The sequence below is a fragment of the Triplophysa dalaica genome, chromosome 15 (genome assembly GCF_015846415.1).
Source record: "Triplophysa dalaica isolate WHDGS20190420 chromosome 15, ASM1584641v1, whole genome shotgun sequence".
NCBI lineage: Eukaryota > Metazoa > Chordata > Actinopteri > Cypriniformes > Nemacheilidae > Triplophysa > Triplophysa dalaica.
The window spans coordinates 16,505,074-16,524,374 of record NC_079556.1 but is presented as its reverse complement, the minus strand read 5'-3'; the positions used below and the strand labels follow the sequence as shown (position 1 = coordinate 16,524,374).

The following is a 19,301-nucleotide window of genomic DNA, read 5'->3' as shown; positions in this document are numbered from 1 at the left end:
TCATCATTTACTTACCATCGTGTCATTTTAAACCTGTATGCCTTGCTTTTTTTCTGCAGAACACAAAATATATGTAAAAGATACAGGTAGCCAAACAAGACTGACCCCATTGGCATTTATTTAATGCATACAAAACCATTTAAAATCACATTTCTCAATATATTGTTGTTCCACAGAAGAAAGAGTTATATGTTTGAACAACATGAAGTTTTTTTTTTGATCAACCCCTTTAAGAAAGCCCCTCCTCTGAGAGTCTATACTCTTTTGCTATCCTACAGTTCTACTTTTTATAGCATTTGTTGAGAAACTATTGAGACATTATGATGAGAAAAAAACTCACAATATTTGTACTCCAGTGGCTCATTTTTGTAGTCCAATGTGAGTATCATATCTAAAGCTTGGACATTTACTTCCAAAAAAAAGTGTACAGTTGAAAAGCATAATTTTATTCTTCGATGTACATTAATTTATGATGAATTTGTTTTTTTTCTAAAGGTCAAGGATCAACTAATTTTGTGCTTCAGTCTACACCATACATGACAGTACAACCCAGAGATAATGTGACACTGAACTGTAGCATCGGTAAAGGACAGAGCATGGGTAGCTACACTATGCTGTGGTACAGACAAGCCCATTATGGACAACCTATAGAATTTATTATAAAAGAGTATGGGGAACCAACGCAAAACTTTGAAGTGTTTCTAAATACGAAAGACAACTTGTTCAGCCTGCTGGTCTCTAACCTGTCTGTGAAGGACAGTGCCACTTATTACTGTGCTGCAAGGCACAGTGAAACCAAAACTGCTTATAGTCTAACAATAAACCTGCCAAAACTCACACCTGGTCTATGGAAATGTTTAAATGATATCAGTGCTGGCAAGCTCGTGTGGTTCCAACAGTTTTGTTTAGAAACAATTGACCTGAAATTAAAAGTATTAGTAAAAGGCACCATTATTTATTTTAAAATTATTATAATAGTCATACTATTTAAATAAGTATTAAATAATTATTTTAACATACTTTAGAGATAAATTTCAACTTTTAGAAGATCGGTGCTTATTGATCTTTAATGATGTACATTAATTTAGAAATGTGGTCCATTCTTGGACATGTGACATATACTGTACACCACAGGAGAATTGTCATGTTAAGCTATTTTATCTATGCAACAACTCCAAACACATAAAGCCTATTATTTATGTCAGGTGTTATTATTAAATTAAATATGTTTTACTAGAAAAGAACCGGCTTAGCTCACAGATCTACTGACTTCCATGGTATTATGGGATAAAAAATGTCTGCACTGCATAACATAGACACATCAATTGATGTAAAAGAACAACTGGGTTTGTTTACTTTTGTTTCATAAAAAACTATGCATTTGCAGACACCCAAGTCATAGTACACTGCTCTTTAAACATACTTAACATGCAAAAAGCTCAAACAGTCTTATTAAGATGTTGAATACATATGTCCTACTGAAAATGCAAAACAAACATTTGAAAAAAAAGATTGGATATCATTGGCACAGAATACAAACATCCAAATGCAATTAAAATCCCTCAATAAACTTTCCACATGTTCTGTTTCACAAGAAGAACACTTATGTTTACTTTAAAATTTCATTATTAAGTATAGAACTGCATATCTCAGAATATATATTTGACCAGTTTATTACAATATACATTATGTAGAAAAAGAAATTGGTCTAAAATGACTAAAATTGTAATTTTAGTTAGCTTCATTTTTAATTTAAAATCATTTAAGTACGGATTGTGATTTCTATCTGCATAAATATTGTGTTCAGTGACAGTTACAAGTTGAGAGAAAAGCAAATGTGCGCATGTGTAAGGAGCGGTCGGGTATTTTTGCTTGACTTTATTTGCTACTGTAAAAAGGAAACGGAGGAAGTCTGTCACAGCAAACATCATTTCAGAAATTTTTGAGTTTTTTACAGAATGGAGTTCATATGGCTCACATTCATATTACTGCTGACTATCCGTAAGATAATTTAATTTCAATAGTTTTTATTAAGTGTGTATATGTATATATAGGCTGCATGTAAAAATATATTTAACAACTACCCTTGTTTTGCAGATACATCCAATGGAGCCATTCTTCAAGAGCCCAAAATATTGTTTGCTACTGAAGATTCGATTGTGACATTAAAATGTGAACATGACAATTCTGATCACTACAGATTGTACTGGTACAAGCAAGCAAAGGACAACATCGGATTGAAATTAATTGTTTTTTCTGCTGGCCAACATATGGTGGACATTGAAGCATCATTCAACACTGCTGATTTAAAGTACAACGCAACCCGCCCTGAAGTAAAGAGATCCACATTGCTGATTAAAAGTGTTGAGGCTGAAGACTCGGCTCTCTATTATTGTGCCACAAGCACACAGCATTATAAACAGCTGCAGTGTTAGACAACAACCAATAAATTAACACTGTGCTAAAAAAAAAAAAAAAAAAATATATAGGGATAGCATTACAGAATATTTATCACAATGATAAATAATAATCATGTAATAAAACAATGGTTTTACAAAACTCCATGGTGGCCTACATTCTTTTTTTACGTGCTGTCTATGGTACACATATTGGATTATGTGATGATAAAAGAGCTCTTGAAGTTTAAATATTATTTATGTTATTCAATAAATCAAATATGGTTATAATGTTATAATTAAGCATGTTTATACTGTAATATTTGCGTTTTTCAAATAATTAATCTAATAATGAGTTCTATTACAATTTACATAAAGAGACAAGGTACAAAGATAGAAAAACAAATATAAGCAATGTTTTACTTTTTCTTACAAGTGTATTACATGATGTCATTTCCTGTGGTGTTTCATCATAGACAAAGCACTCAAATACAGCATTCAAAATCTAGCCAAGTAGTACAGATGCATGCAGGAAGGAGTCAATTTTTTTGTTATGGAACTGTTGTGTTTGGGGTTTATTTTGCTTTTAGTTTCTAGTAAGTCTTTTCAGACCACATGTTACAGTATATATATAAATATATATTTTTTAATGCGATATAACTATTTGAATACTTGTAAAAAGAATTCAATATTGAACTGTTTTCCTCTCACCAGAATCATTAACAGGAGTAACCGTCACTCAGAAGCCTGCTTTACTTGGTGTAACTCAGGGTAAAGAGGCAACTTTGAATTGTGAACATGATGATGACAGCTATTATTATATGTACTGGTACAGACAGAGAAGCTCAGGGGAAATGTCCCTCCTTGCTATTTCTTTGGGAAAAGACACAGTGGAAACGCTTGCCCCGTTCAATAAAACAAAATTCAAAATGACACGTCCTGAGATTAAAGACTCTTCATTGAAAATTGAGGGTCTGCTAAAGGAGGACTCGGGTGTGTATTTCTGCGCTTCAAGCATTGCACAGTACTAAAGCTCAGTTAAGCAGCTCAACAATAACCTCAACAAGAGCCACGATGATCATGAAAAGAGTAATAAAGCTAGTTGGATATCATATCTTTAATCAAGTTGTATACTTAAATCATAACATTTTACTTAATATTATCTATATTGTAATACATAATCAGTGAGCAATACATGAGAAATTCTAACAATTACTTGAGAAAACTTTGCATAACATGGTGTTAGTCTTCAGTTTGATAGCATCTTTTTCCACATAACACACTTACAGTGAATGGTGAGTGAGGTTTCACAGTTTTGTCCCATTTACACAAAATGACACATAACATGTAAAAAATGACACATTATGTGTTAAAATGCACAACACAAACAATGTGTTAATAATTAACACATCCTTTTGAGAGTGTACAGTGTTCTGCCCAGTTTGTGGAAGAAAGAAATCATATGGGTTAGTAAAAATTTAACAAAGTACTGCACGTTAAAATTTTCGTTTTGGGTAAAGTACAGTATCAATTCAACAAAACGTCTGGATCATTGTCACTCTCAGAAAAGCACTTTGATATGGTTTGATGAACATTAAATTAAAGATCATATGCTGACCTCTGCAGGATAATATGAGTAACTTGAGTAATGTGAATAATGTTTTATATCACCAGAGGGCATGATCATCTGATACTTGTATCATCTGATTTAAATTTGTTTGCCTACTGTAATCTAAAAACCTTAAAATCAGTAATAATTTTGAGTAACATGACTAAAGTAATGTGTTTAAAATGAATTAGAAAGCAAAGAGCACTATAAAAAGAACTTTCTTTCCTAAAAAAAAGTTAATAATCTTTTATTTAAAGATCCCGTAACCAACATGCATATATAGCATCAATACATTTTTTTCAGTACCAGATTACACAGATAAACATAAGAATACTGTTTGTATGAAAAGCATTGACCAAATGAAGACAATGTTTAAAGACATGGGTTCCCAAACTTATTTCTTGCAGGACCTAACAATTTATTTTATTATTCAAATATAGAGAATAAAATACTGATGTGTTCTCTTTTATTAGAGTGTATTTTAATTTTTTTACTTGTCATTGTATGATTAGAATAAAGTTTAAGTGCAAACACCAAAATACATTAAAATAAGATATCAAGAACATTGTTATTGTTCGTAATTAATAAAACAAATTTTTTTTTTTTGTTTGATTTACATTGTTGGCCGAATGACTGACTCACCACATCCCACTGTACAAATCACAAGAGCTACACTTTGAAAAGTCTAAAGAAATTTAAAGAAGTATACTGTTAAACAGCAGTGAAGTTGTTTCATGTCCTGAGGTCACCACCGTCTAAGCATGTGACATTTTTTTTGTATAAAATGCATTTTTTTAATAACAAACTTTATTCTTGACTATTTTAACTTGCTTCCTTGGCTACCAAAATAATCCTTTATAACAGCGCATTTCTCATTTGTCTTCAAAGTTACATACTTTCACCAAAAATATAGTTTCTTTAATGACTCTTGGGCACTGCACTCATGTGTATGTGAATATTGGTACACTGATAACACATAAATGTCATGAATTTCATGATTTTCATAAACTTGTCCCAGACCCAGATGAACCGATACAGCCACTGTATCTTCTTACTTTGATGCTTTTTACAGTACCGTAGATGAGGATGTGGGAGGGGTTGACAAACTGTCATTGAGACATTTTTGGGAGCCATGTGCACCTGCCCAAATTCTTAGTAATCACAGAAATAGCAACATGAGCTGTATGCAGAAAGACATTAAAAAAGAACATGTGAACATGATGAAAAATAAAGATAAAGACGGATGAGGGGGGAGGCAGGGGGAAAGAGAGAAAGTGCATTTGTTTTTGTATAATGTTTTAACACCGTGGGGACAGGGGGCCACGGTGATACATTCCCATAGAACCGCTGTACAAAAACCTCCCTCCATGTAAAGTGCATCAGAATTTGACATAGAATACAAAACCTCCACAGATTTACAGGACTTTTAACAATGAAATATAACAGATCTTCTGGACAGGTGGACTAATGCAATTGTATGTAATTTCACACATTTAATTTAATTAAAATAGCATTATGTTGGGAGTAAATTAATGTGTGCAACTAAGAGATATATATATATATATATATATATATATAACCATTTTCCTGTGGACAGACTGTACTTGCTTTCTGTATTATGAGTTATGCACTTTTACACTGAAGACCCTATAAAAACAGTTCTGAAATTATTCATATGAGTATATGATAGGGGACAAATTAGGATTTCTAATGCAAATTTTGGAGCGCTTATTCACAATGTGCCACTGGCTCGCAAGCATACTTTGGAGATGGAACCAAACTTACTGTATTAGGTAAGTTTATTTAATTTGTGTTTTTGGTCTACCAATAACTTCTATTCAATAGAATATTGGTGTCATGCTGATTATTATCATCGTTCTGTAAATCATAAAACTTTGCATGCAACCTGTTCTGAAATGAAACATTGGGCAATCACACAAAATAAAAAAAATATTAATAATATAGAATGTTGACTGTTTGAAACAATTTTCTGCATACTGTCTCACTGTGCCAACGCTTATCAAGCATACTTTGGAGCTGGAACAAAATTAACAGTTCTAGGTAAGAAAGGTGTATACCTATTTAAATATATGACTTGTTAATGGAGGCCAACAATGGAGGACTGTTAAGGAAAACAACCTAAAATCAGATTTTCAGCTATTATTTTATTAAGATTAGATTAAAATACACTGGCTATTGCCAAAATAGTGTTAAGCTTTTATACAGCAAACATCTGAACCATGTTTAGAACAGTGTCTTTTTTGGCTTGAGACCCTTTTTGACATGACAATTGAATGCTGTGCCAATTATCAAGCTTATTTCGGTGGCGGCACTAAATTAACAGTTCTTGGTAAGTAATACTTCAGTTTAACATGTACAGTTATTTGTGAAATGTTTTACAAGTATATTTTGAATCGACAGTCTAAAGTAACATAAAAAGTAATTTATAATATATTATTTTGGAGAGGAGAGAACCAAAACATGAAAAGCCTAAAAAAGGGCAAATAGTAAATGTAACAACCACATAGTCGTAATTTTATCAGTGAGTCTGTATGCTGTGCTTTTGGTAGCAGTCAGGCTTACTTTGGTGGAGGCACAAAGTTAACAGTTCTAGGTAAGTTTTTATCAGTATAAAACAATTGCTTTTGCAGCGTAAAACTTTACATTTGAATAACAGTTCTTTAAGGTGATGCAAGTTTTTGTACTGTAAGAAAGAGGTTTATGATAGTGCTTTGATACTCTGTGCTCAAACACGCCAGCATATTTTGGAAAAGGCACCAAACTCACTGTTTTAGGTAAGAAAAAAGAATGATCATAATATTCTTAAATGTGTACAAATACTCTGATGAAAAAATGACATCTTGCTTTAAAGTAACAGAGCCTGTAACATTAGTTAGTTTATCCTTGAAACAAACATTTCCAGTCGTCTGGATGTAGTTCTCGTACATTATTTTAGTGGAGTGTAATCAGTTCAGTGCTGCATACTTTGGCAGGGGAACTAAACTTACAGTGACAGGTAAGACGTTGTTTTGATTTGTGTATACAATTTGGCACTAAAGTAACGCCGTTCAGTTCCAGCTTTCGTCAGTGTTTAGACTTGATATACAAACTAGATGGTTTTTTTAGTAGTGCACATGTGTGCTGTGTCAAATACTGCTCGGGCTTATTTCGGCGAAGGAACAAAGTTGACAGTTCTTGGTAAGAAACATACTTGATACTGTTTAAAACATATTGCCTATTCAAAATCTATGTCACAACTTGTTTTGGAGGTAAAACCTGATTACTTTTATCTGAATTAGAGGTAGATGATCTTGTTCTGTATCTCAGTGAAAAATACATGTGGATGATTTTGAATTTTGTGGAATGGGTAAAGATATAGATTATATTGAGAGTAGGGGAGGTTTTCTCTGTAGCGTAGAATCAGTGTGAACAACTACAACCCAGCATATTTTGGCAGTGGAACCAAACTCACAGTCCTAGGTAAGAAATCATCAGACTTAATTTTGCCTAGAAAATGTTTCTCTAATGTTGAACATAAGGATAGATAAAAGAAGATTGGGTAAAAATGATCTTATTTGACAGAAATAAAAATGAATGAGTGTTTTTTCAATCATGAGAATCTTAAGAACAAAGCCTGAGTTCTCAAAGTCTGAGTAATTTTATTAGAGCACAATAGTGCTGTGACTCTGGTGGAGGTGGTCAAGCTTACTTCGGCGATGGAACAAAGTTAACCGTTCTTGGTAAGACCTTAATAAACCATATTTCATAATATATGTCACGTTGTTCAACAAAGATCGTCAGCTGAATAATTAGAACTTGTGAAATCTGTAATTTGCCAATTGTTTAACAATAATGAGAAGTGTATGGTACTTACTAGACATGCTATAGTTTAGACTGATGTAGAGGTTTTCCCTGTAGCGTAGAATCAATGTGATCAATACGATCCTGCATACTTCGGCAGTGGGACTAAACTTATGGTTCTAGGTGAGTAATTTTGGGCATTCTGTGAGACTTAAGAACATTGGCAATATGTTGGTGGGTTTAGGCAAAAGCACTGTTTCTTTGCTAGAATTGGTTGACAGTCAATTCGTTTTCATTGGATGCTCAAGTAAAAACATATTGTAGCATTCCGCTGCTTGAGTAAATTTGATAGTAGACATATGCGCTGTGACACTGGTGGTTATCAAGCTTACTTTGGCCATGGAACGAAGTTAACTGTTCTAGGTAAGAAAATTTTAAATTCCTAATGCTGTTACAGTTCGTTGACTAGCATTCCGAATATCTTGGACATACAAAATAGAGCAAACTTATAAAAATCTCATCTTAAAAACGAAATAATATAAGTAACATCATGCATGATCTTGATATAGCTCAGGTTTTAACTGTAGCCTATAATCAATGTGACCATGGGCAATCCTGCATACTTTGGCAGTGGTACTAAACTTACAGTTCTAGGTGAGTAAAGTCAATTTTAATAAAATTATTACCATCAGAGCTGCTTTGAAAGCATGTTATTTGTTGACTACAAAATTGCAGAAAATAGTATTGTAAGTGTTATATGTTCTAATTATAATAGGGTAAATTAGGCACTTAAAAAAAGTTTTCGGAGTATTCCAGCCAGACTGTTACGGCTTTTGCATTTCGCTTCTTGAGTACATTTGTTAGTACACATGTGCACTGTGACTCTGGTGCCTCTCAAGCTTACTTCGGCAGTGGAACAAAGTTAACTGTTTTAGGTAAGAAATATAAAAAATATTTTAATCATGTCTGATTGTATACATGACAAGGTCTGAATGATTCAGACTATACAGTAGCTGAGGTTTTAACTGTAGCATTGAGTCAATGTGAACTACGGCAATCCTGCATTCTTTGGCAGTGGTACCAAACTTACAGTTGTAGGTGAGTTAACTCATTTTTTTGTGATGGTTACCATAATAACTGGTTTAAAGTATGGTATTTGTAGACTACAAAAAAGCCGAAAAATTATATTGTAAGTTTTTTGTGTTCTCGTTATAATTGAGCAAGTTACTTTGACATAGTTAAGCAACATTATCAGAGTATTCCAGTAAGACTGTAAGGGCTTTAGAGTTTCGTTTCATAAAGTACATTTGTTAGTACACATGTGCACTGTGCCACAAGTACTTCTCAAGCTTACTTCGGCTCTGGAACAAAGTTAACCGTTCTAGGTAAGAAACATAAAAATGTATACTTTCTGATAATGTCCTATTATATACATGGCAAGATCTGAATGATTCAGACCATAGCTGAGGTTTTAACTGTTGCATTGAGTCAGTGTGAACACTGCCAATCCTGCATACTTTGGAAGTGGTACTAAACTTACAGTTCTTGGTGAGTAAAATGAAAGATGTTTTATTGTTTATTGGTATCTTCTGGAAAGTGTAATATTAAGAACTAAAATTTTGTTCTTGGTTCTAAACTAAATGCAAAATAAGCATTAAAGTAACACAGGGCTTTAGTTATAAGCTTCTAGAGTAAATATGTTAGTGCATATATGTGCTGTGACACTGGTGTTGCACAGGCTTACTTTGGCAATGGAACAAGGTTAACTGTAGTTGGTAAGAAACATATTGTTCATGCTATTCTAGTTATCTGTGAATTAAAGAACTATGCCACATATCTATGGAGGTGATTAACTAAGTTGATTTTGCTGTAAACTTGTAGTATGTAGAGTTCTCAGAAACCTTGATGGTGTTATGTGTTTTATTTATTTAAGTAAGATTGGATGTAGTGGGGTTAGTATAATCCCAACTGTTTCTGGGGTTTAACTGTAGCATAGGAACAGTGTGAACTCTGGATATGCAGCATACTTTGGCAATGGCACTAAACTTACAGTTCTAGGTGAGTACGATCTGTTCTATGTGGTATTAAATTACTAGGAAGCTGTTTTTGATTAAGGTGTTATTAACACATTCAGGGATATTAGAATAGTGTGCTTGTTTCTAAAAGTTAGATTCTGTACAGTGGGATACGTGAAAATGATGATATGAACCTTACTATAGCACAAGGTTTGACTGTAGCTTAGAATCAGTGTGAACAACGTCAACCCTGCATACTTCGGCAGTGGAACAAAACTAACTGTGTTAGGTGAGAATATATAATCTTTGTTTGCGTGTCTTTTGTTTGTTTCTCAGTTTGTGAGTTAGAATGCTCTATGCACATATATGTGTAAATGCTCACCATTGGTTACCACATCATCAGTTGTACTTAATCCAAATATACCTGTTTAAATAACAGAATTATGTAATTTAAAATAATTTATTTGACATTTTTAGTGTAGAAAATGTTATAGTTAAACCTCTTAAAAGCATACAATTCTTGCTATGGCAACAATGGCTCAGTTTGGTTCAGGTAGCAGACTCAAAGTTTAAGGTAAGAATCTTTTATTAGAATGCTAAATTAAATTATTGTCAACTAAAGACTGTTTATGTATAGTTTTTCGTATGGGTATTTAAATATAATTTATGTTGTCACCAAAGAATCATGTAAAAGCGATAGAGAGTGTTTTAAGGTAGCCGTCGAATAGTGTGAACAACAGACCTGCATACTTTGGCCAGGGAACAAAACTCACTGTTTTGGGTAAGGATCTGAATACATTGTTATTATTTCAGGTTCATTTATAATTTTTGAACTGCATTGCATGGTCATGGGAACAAATGCTAATGGTTGTATTTATAGGACATGTAGTAAAAAACATTGTCTTTGATTTATGTACAGAACTATATGGCTAAATTTAGCATGTAATTGGTCAATAATACCTTCTACAATTCTCTCTGCACTCTATGGATTTTAATAATTCTGCGATACTGTTTATATTAAGAAATCTTGATTATACAAGCTTAATATATTTTTATAGCGTAACTGTAAGGTGGCAGGTACAGATAACATTGTTTTGTGGTGCTGTCAAGTGGTTTTCCTGTTTAAAAATGAATTGAGCACATAAACTGCAGAAATGCAACCAAATAATCTGTTAGACTGCATGCACTGTTACTCTATAACAGTAACCGCAAATACTTCATTGAAATCAAAGAGTGTATTATATCAAATCCAATTGATATAATTGACAAATAAATAGTAAGACTTCCCAAAAACATTGGCTATTTACATAACTCCATAAATGAATCAGACTTTTAAATGAAGAGGTATACGCAAGAATTTGAGTTAGGTCAGTTTTTTAACTGTAACTGTTCAGTGTGCTCTGGCACATATCCTGCCTATTTCGGTGAAGGAACCAAGCTAACAGTTCTTGGTAAGAATATTCTATTGTTACTTTTTGCTTCACCTTGCTTTTATTGCTGGGTGAATGTTGTTAATATGTTGTTGTTTTGGGGATTAACGATTTCATGCTGTTCTTTGTTGACCGCAAACTGGTGCATGTAACGAGACATTATTTTCACTGTGTTTACATGTTTCTATTTGCCAGAATGGTCTATGTAGTGAAAAATAAGGCATTTAGAAAACTGTTTAAAAATAATATTTGTAATGACCTCCATATTGCTTCAGTTTAATTCTAGGATGTCTGAATGTCATAGAAAAGATGGTGTGCACAAATTGTTACTTATGGTATTTTATACATATTTTTTTCATAGATCCTGGTATTAATATCACTCAACCAAAGGTGAAAATTCTAAAACCCTCAAAAAAGGAGGCCTGTGGGAAAGCTGTGACTCTCGTGTGTTTGGCCGAAGATTTTTATCCAGACCATGTGACAATAAAGTGGAGAATTGGCAACACAGAAGTTGTTAAAGGAGTGGCAACAGACCAATATGCTACCCAGAATTCCGATAAAAAGTTCCACATGTCCAGCAGGCTCAAAGTAAAAAAAAAAGAATGGAACAATGCAAAAAAGAAATTTACCTGCATAGTAACATTCTATAATCATAATAACACAGAGGTAATAGCCACAGTAAATGGAGTTGTAGGTATGTATAGCTTACAATGTGATATATATAATGTATATAATGTACGCAATATGTACACTATGCATGATTTATAGCATTTGATTATAGCTTTATTTGCCTAAGACCATCTTTTTTCTTTTTTAAATGCAGGTGGATTTGACCGAGGTAAGGAATCACTCTGATCATTGTGTGTTTATTTGACAAAATAATTTTGTTTACCAGGGTTTAGATTCAGAGTGAGAACATGTTTTATAATGATTAATATGTTACATTTCAGATGAACACGTGAGAAAGACACAGACAGTAAAGCTTGCATATGGTGTGTTCATTGCTAAAAGTGGACTTTATGGACTTTTTATTTTTCTCTTTATATGGAGACAGGTAAGGCTGCTTAACTTAGCCTAAATATAATAGAAGTTGTAAAGAACAGTTTTTTTTAGTATGAAACTTTTTGTGTTTCGGGTTGTGAAAACATGTGCTTTCTCTTACTTAGGGTCTGGCAAAAAAGCAATAAAGTGAATAACCAGCTGAAGAAGTTACCACGGAAACTATAATCCGGATACAGTTGTTCGACTTCCTGTATCATGTTTTCTAACAAATTTCATTTTTTTTGAGGATTTAACTCAGTGAAGCTAATTATTATTTAGCATCCTATAGCGGCAAATCTTTCTCATAATACATTTTTTTTTGTTATTTTTCTCCTTTTAAAATGTACTATAACCTTTTCCATTTTGTTCTTAATATTTGTAGTTCACTGTACTGAACTGGTTTAATATAAAATAAACAATATTCCATGTAAGAATATATATTGCTAATTCTTCTTTTGGGATCAAATCAAGATCAATATGCAGTGTAGAATGGTTTGTGCCATGAGGTTTCTTCTGTGATGTCAATAATTAAACACACACAACTTTTTTGACCTAACTAATGATAAGCTAAGAATAAAAGTGAACTGTTCTTGCTCACACAGTAGAGCAGATATGACTATAAATAAATTGGTTCTCTGGGGTGCCCCCTAGTGAAGGTGCAGATAATATGCTAAATTTGTCATTCTTCTATGTGTTTCTCTAAAGGAAATATTAAGAAAATATGCAAATGTTTATATAAAACGCTCCTATTGAGTCGTTACTCTGCGAAAACACCTTTGTGAACTTAAGTAGAAATCACTTTATATATCCTCAAAAAATATATAAATTGCAAAAGTGGCAAAGAAAATGACTAGCATCCTTGGTTTCCAGATGCCACTTGCTAATATGCTAATAATTGCAAATAATGGTTAAGTGTAATACTTAGTTGCACATAATTAGAAATAACAATTAAGAATGAATATTAATTAAAAACAATTATACAAAACACATAAGACATATTTCAGTCGTCTATTTCTTCAACTCACAAGAGGCCTCTCAACATCTGGGAGGCCACTATGGCTTTTATGGTCTCAAACTGACAAGGGGCCCCCAAAAACAGTATTATTGCCCATTAGCTGTTAGTTGAGGTTTAGGTAATGAGATACATCATCGTGTACTAGCTACGCCAAACTAGAATTTGGAGAAGGGACCAAACTGACTGTCATGGGTAAGTCGGAATTACATTTTTAAAATATCAAATTTTCTAATCGTCAAGCTTTGAGAAAAGGCAATTATTTCATCTCTGGAATGCAGTAAGATGGGTCGTATTGTAAAAGGTGCACACACTGCTAAACAAGACTCCTAGCAAGTTATATTTAGTTCTATTTCTAAAAATATACAATAACTACTATAATATAATAACTTAGTATTTTAAATGACACCTTGAAATTACATTTAAAGTATAAATTAAGGTAAAATTTTACAAATACAATGTATAAAAATATAGATATCTTTATTCTGCTTTTTTCTTCAAGCTAAAAACTTCACTACACCCAGAGTCAACATCCTACCACCTTCTCCAAAAGAGATTTGTGACCAGGAAAAGAAAGATAAAACTATGGTTTGTTTAGCCACTGGTTTTTATCCCGATCATGTCAGTGTGTACTGGAAAGTAAATGGTGAGGAGAGAATGGACAAGGTGTCCACTGACCCCACAGCCCAACAAGACCAGAGCACATTACTTTACCATATAAGCAGCAGAATAAAAGTTACGGGCACTGACTGGAAGAACCCTGAAAATCGCTTTACCTGTATTGTCCGCTTCTTTGATGGAGAGACGTATCAGAATATCACAAAAACCATAAGAGGACAAAAAGGTTTGTAAAGGGAAGGTTATATTGCTATAATGTACGTTTAACTAAATACGTTAGACATCATTTTTTAATTTAATTTAAATGACCTATTTTCTTTGTTCTTTCCCTCCAGATCGAGGTAAGCATGACATAATTTTCTCCTGTTATTATATTTCTAGTTTTATTATATTTAAATTATATATATTCAAATTAAATGATAATCATGAGAAAAGCAAATATTGTCCAAGAAATTAAAATCATTGCAATTCACTGTTTTGGTTTCATGTTTTTAGTTAATCCAAAGATGCTTAAATCAATTGGCTTTGGTTATATCCTGTTTCTTGCCAAGAGTGTGCTGTATGCTCTCATCGTAGCTGGTCTTGTTTGGAAACTCAAGGTACAATAATCCTCTCAGATATCAAATGTGCTTTTCATTAAATCATATGCACCGGCCCTTAAATTTATGCAGGCACACAATTGTAAAACATTAGACTATATTGAAGCAACATTGTAAATAAATCAGCCCATAATGACATGTCAATTCTGCATTATATGTGAGATTAAATATTTTCTGTCGCTGCGTAGATTTAAATCAATAATTGATAATGTTGTTTTTCCCCTGACAGTCTTCAAAACAGAAGAAACTATTACCAGAGGACTAATATTTTCTATTCTTATGGCCATTAACAGGCTAGGTTTTTCTGACTTGTGAGATTTGTGTAATTTCATTTGATACATTTTTTTATTCTGTCTTGTAATTATACTGTACATCTGTAACAATGCTTTCTTCAAATTCCATTGTTATTTTTTTTATTGTTAAAAAATGACTATATTACAAAAAATAAAGTCCCAAAATCATGGAAATGACTAAATGACCTTTTTCTATTTCTGGCATAATGAATAGATTTTTCTGTTATGACCTTTCCATTGAGTTTTCCACTTTGCAAGAAACATTCTGAAATACGTGGGTGTGTTATCTCAGTAATGTAAGATTTTTTCCACTTAAACGTTAATGTAACTGTTGTTTTTCAATTCCAGCAACAAAACATATGGCATAAAGTAAAAATTGCAAAAATTTGACTTACACAAAACTAAATAACCTACGTATTGACAGTTAACATCTATGAACTCAAGCACTTTTATCTTAATTTATTCAATTATTTTTGTAAGTCTACTTTTTCAGACGCAACATAAAAGAAAAGTTTTAAAAGAAAAAGGAGCATCTTTTCTAAAACGAAAGAAGAAACAAACAAGACAAGAAAAAACCTGCTTGTCATTTTAATGCGTAATTGTGAAAACAATCCAAAACAGATTCTAGTTTAAATGATTTATGTAAAACTGCGTAAGCTGAAAGCAGGATGTGGTTTCAGCACAGAAATGTTGTGAAGGATGTGGTAAGAGTGTGTTCAATATGCTCATGTTCGATCTTGTACCACATACACACCTGCTTGCAAACAAGCCTCAAAAGCTCATCGATCGCTTACAAGTTACACAGAGTGAAAAAAAGAGATGCTTTATGGAAACTGGTGCAGAGCTGATTCATTTGTGGAGCATGTTTGCAGGTTTTCGTTTCAACAGTGCACCGCACACCCCCACATCTGTGTTGTTTTTCTGGAACAACATGCGTCATAAATTAACTGCTTCATCTTAGTCTTGTTGAAGTCATATTTATTACATCAGAAGTTAATCTAGCAATAGCAATTAAAACCCTATGATGGATATGTAATGCACAAGTTTTGCAATAATGCTGTTACTTACGTTTTTATTAAGAAACCTCACAGACCGTTTACAAAAAGTGCAACAAGAGGTGTAACATAGGCTGAAAAAGACAGATGTAGACAAAAATGCACAAGAAAGCCCACACACTCCAACAATGAAAAAACACCAAGTTCAAGATAGATGCCCCTGCTTTACTGGTAAATGGCAGAAAAACAGAAAACATTTTGGTCACATGTGGCAATCAGAAAGGTCATACATTGTATGTGACCAAAACAATTGCTATATTGTTGCAGTGTGCATAAAAAAATGTGCATACATCTATGCATTTTGTTTTTCTTTAAAGCATATCATTTATATTTTAGCCAAACTTAAGGGCTTTACCAATTTAAGGCAAATATTTATGGAAGCTTGAAAAATGTTATGACCAGGCTTAATTTTTTGGTCCTTGGGGGTTTTTGTATTGCATCCAGACTAGTCTGCCATACTGTGGGGACTGGCTGCACAGTACCAAACAGCAGAACCAATCTGGGTCACATGCTTGGACTCCAGATCAATCTGTAGATATTCTAGTCTGTTAGATGTAAAGTCCCCCACGTTTTGTGGATCCGTCATTCCTACACCCACAGAAGTAAACATCAGCTTCAGCCCATCTTTTAGGGTCCAACGGTACCAGTACAGGTTTGGGTTAACAGTGCCTGTAATGGTGCAGGTGACTTTCAGCTGGGAATCTGGTAGAATAAGAATCTCCTGTGGATTTTGACGTACTTGAAGACCTGAAGGGGATAAAAAGATTGACATAATGTCTAAGGTACATTTACAGTTAGTTGTTTTATTGTGAAGTTGCGTACGATCCAAATTGTAGCATACATAAAGAAGCAGGCAAATGGAGAGCACCAAACAAGAATATCAAATGCAAATGCATCTTGAATAGATGAACATATCAGTAGTCCTGAAGCTTAAATATACTACAAAGAATGATGCACCCCTAGAAGAGGGGTTGGATGGTGCAGCCTATAGTTTAAGAAAGGTGGGGCTGGTAAGAAGATTGTAGATACCCTATCATACCCTCAATATACAGATACAATTATATACCCAAAATGTACACAATTTTATCATTTGTACCTGCGAAGGCACAAAATGGGAACATTACAGGGACAGTTCACCTGACAATAAAAATTCTGTTTTTAAAAATTAAAATTTAAAATTTAAAAAAGAAATTATTGTTATTAGTACTAGTATTACTACTACTATTACAGCACCAACAACAATAATACAAACAATTTCAGATATTAATTATGGTCAGATAATACTGATAGAGGGGGAAGCAACTGGCAAACTTGCACTAGCCATATTCTACAACCAGGAACAGTTCAAAGTCGGTCATAATCTCACTCTTGTACTGTTTGCTAAAAAACATCTGACGGAAGTCTGCAAACTAGCAACACGTACATTTCTCAGAAGAACGTTTACAGATGATGACAGCTGATATGCTATTTACATCATGCTTTACAGCATATGTAAATGACATCAATATTTTACATAAATACATTAATGTTAGGCAGTTGATATCTAAAGAACATGCTTACAAGTAACCACAACTTGGTTAATACAATGCTTATTATGTATGACTCCACGACAATAATTTCTCAAAGTTAGGACACAAGTGGATTTCAAAATCAAAATGATATCTGGTTTTGCATGAATTTCAAGAAAACCTCAAATGAAACAGACAGCACTTGTTGCATGTAAAGTTAGTTTCCATAAGGTTAGACAAATATTATGTGAATCTGTTTTCTTTAGGGAGGATAGGAAGCTTTTGAGGTCCGTGAGCCACCCCTTTACTCTATTATTAGCTTGTATTTTAGTGCCATCTACTGAATTCATGCTGTGTCTGAATTTGGCTCCATTTTGGACACATTGGCCATCCAGTCTAGATAAATCTAAGAATCAAAACCTGCCTTTTGTTCTCTTTTTCTTTTTCTGCTTTTTATGTTATTGGACACACAGGACAGGCAATCTGAACGTGCAGTGTTAAAGGAAGCAGTACGAAAATAAGTTTTTTTTAATTTGACAGATTTCTTTAGGTTTTTGTTCAGCAATGTACTAAGTATGACTCACTGTGCTCACTCACTGCACAGAAATACACACCACTGTCATAGATCTGCACCTCTTTCACTGTGAAAGATCCGTCCTGAGCAACAGTTTTGGTGGCTGAGTATTTCTCCTTGGAAAATGTACCAAAGTCTGGCTCTTGGTTAGGCGTTGTGAATGCGATACGTTCCATAGCTTTTCCCTGCTGTTGCCGGAACCAGTACATTTGAAAATAGCCAGCGCCCTTTGAATGACTGCAGTTCATTTCTGCAGATTCTTTCTGCCAAACCCACAGTATGCTTGGATTCTGTGTTACATCATCACTAGCTCCTGCAAAATAATCATTAAAAAATAAACTAATAATTATTGTTAAAGTGAATTGCAGAATTATGAGTTTAACAATTTTTTGTATAATCATATTGAATGTCTGGGTAAATAAGATATGCTTCAAATGCCCATAGAGGGAAATCAGGAGTGTTTTTAATGGTGAAAAACAGGATGTGACATCACTTTGACATCATTAGGTTTTAATATTTAGTGTCAGAACGATTTTAACATTTCTTATTTTTCTAAAAACAAAAAAGTGTTCTAAAGGAGTTAACCATATCAATTATTGCTTAAAACAATATTGAGATTTAATTGTTTATATGTCAGAGAGGTCAGGTTAAAATTAACAAGTGATATTTGTCGATAAAAATATATATTTGTTTAGAAGTATGGCTGTTAAAAGCATTGCATTGTCAATTGTTTCTAAAGTTAACAAATCCCCTTTTTGTTCGCTTTTCCAGTTACATTTTTGATTGTAATGAAATGAAACATGTTCTAAACATATTCAGTACCATTGTACTGTTCCAGAAAGAAGGGATTGAGAAAATTCTGAGATGAAATCTCATCATCGCACCATGTGCAAATCACTTAAATACTGCAAAACTTTTAGTTTGTGATATGACATAATATACAGTACAATGCATTTTTGTACAGTTGAAAGAAAAAGTATGTGAACCCTTTGGGCTTACTTGGATTTCTTCATAAATTGGTCATAAAATGTGTTCTGATCTTCATCTAAGTCACAACAATAGAGAAACACAGTGTGCTTAAACTAATACCGCACAAACATTATACGTTTTCATGTTTTTATTGAACACAACATGTAAACATTCATAGTGCAGGGTGGAAAAAGTATGTGAAACCCTAGGCTAATGACTTCTCCAAGAGCTAATTAGTGCCAGGAGTCAGCCAACCTGGGGTCCAATCAATGTGATGAGATTGGATGTGTTGATTAAAGCTGGCCTGTCCAATAAAAAACACACACCAGTTTTGAGTTTGCTGTTCTGAAGAAGCGTTGTCTGATGTGAACCATGCCTCGC

The 19,301-nt window shown here is 33.4% G+C and overlaps 1 protein-coding gene across 1 annotated transcript; it reads left to right on the top strand.

The window, feature by feature from the left end:
* The first annotated feature begins 274 nt into the window (after positions 1 to 274).
* Positions 275 to 12,728, top strand: LOC130436974 (immunoglobulin lambda-1 light chain). Its single transcript, XM_056768042.1, has 7 exons — positions 275 to 378; positions 496 to 784; positions 6,576 to 6,619; positions 11,613 to 11,945; positions 12,075 to 12,089; positions 12,202 to 12,305; positions 12,418 to 12,728. The coding sequence occupies exons 1-7, from the start codon at positions 321 to 323 to the stop codon at positions 12,436 to 12,438; spliced, it is 864 nt and encodes a 287-aa protein (XP_056624020.1). The 5' UTR covers positions 275 to 320; the 3' UTR covers positions 12,439 to 12,728.
* Positions 12,729 to 19,301: the final 6,573 nt, after the last annotated feature.

What these genes read in the sequence shown, in the direction of transcription:
- LOC130436974 (XM_056768042.1), top strand. Translation starts at nt 321, where the DNA reads ATGATGAGAAAAAAACTCACAATATTTGTACTCCAGTGGCTCATTTTT. An exon ending in ACTTATTACTGTGCTGCAAG is followed by an intron (nt 785 to 6,575) that starts GCACAGTGAAAC and finishes TGCTTTTGGTAG; the next exon opens with CAGTCAGGCTTACTTTGGTG. An exon ending in TTCTCTTTATATGGAGACAG is followed by an intron (nt 12,306 to 12,417) that starts GTAAGGCTGCTT and finishes TCTCTTACTTAG; the next exon opens with GGTCTGGCAAAAAAGCAATA.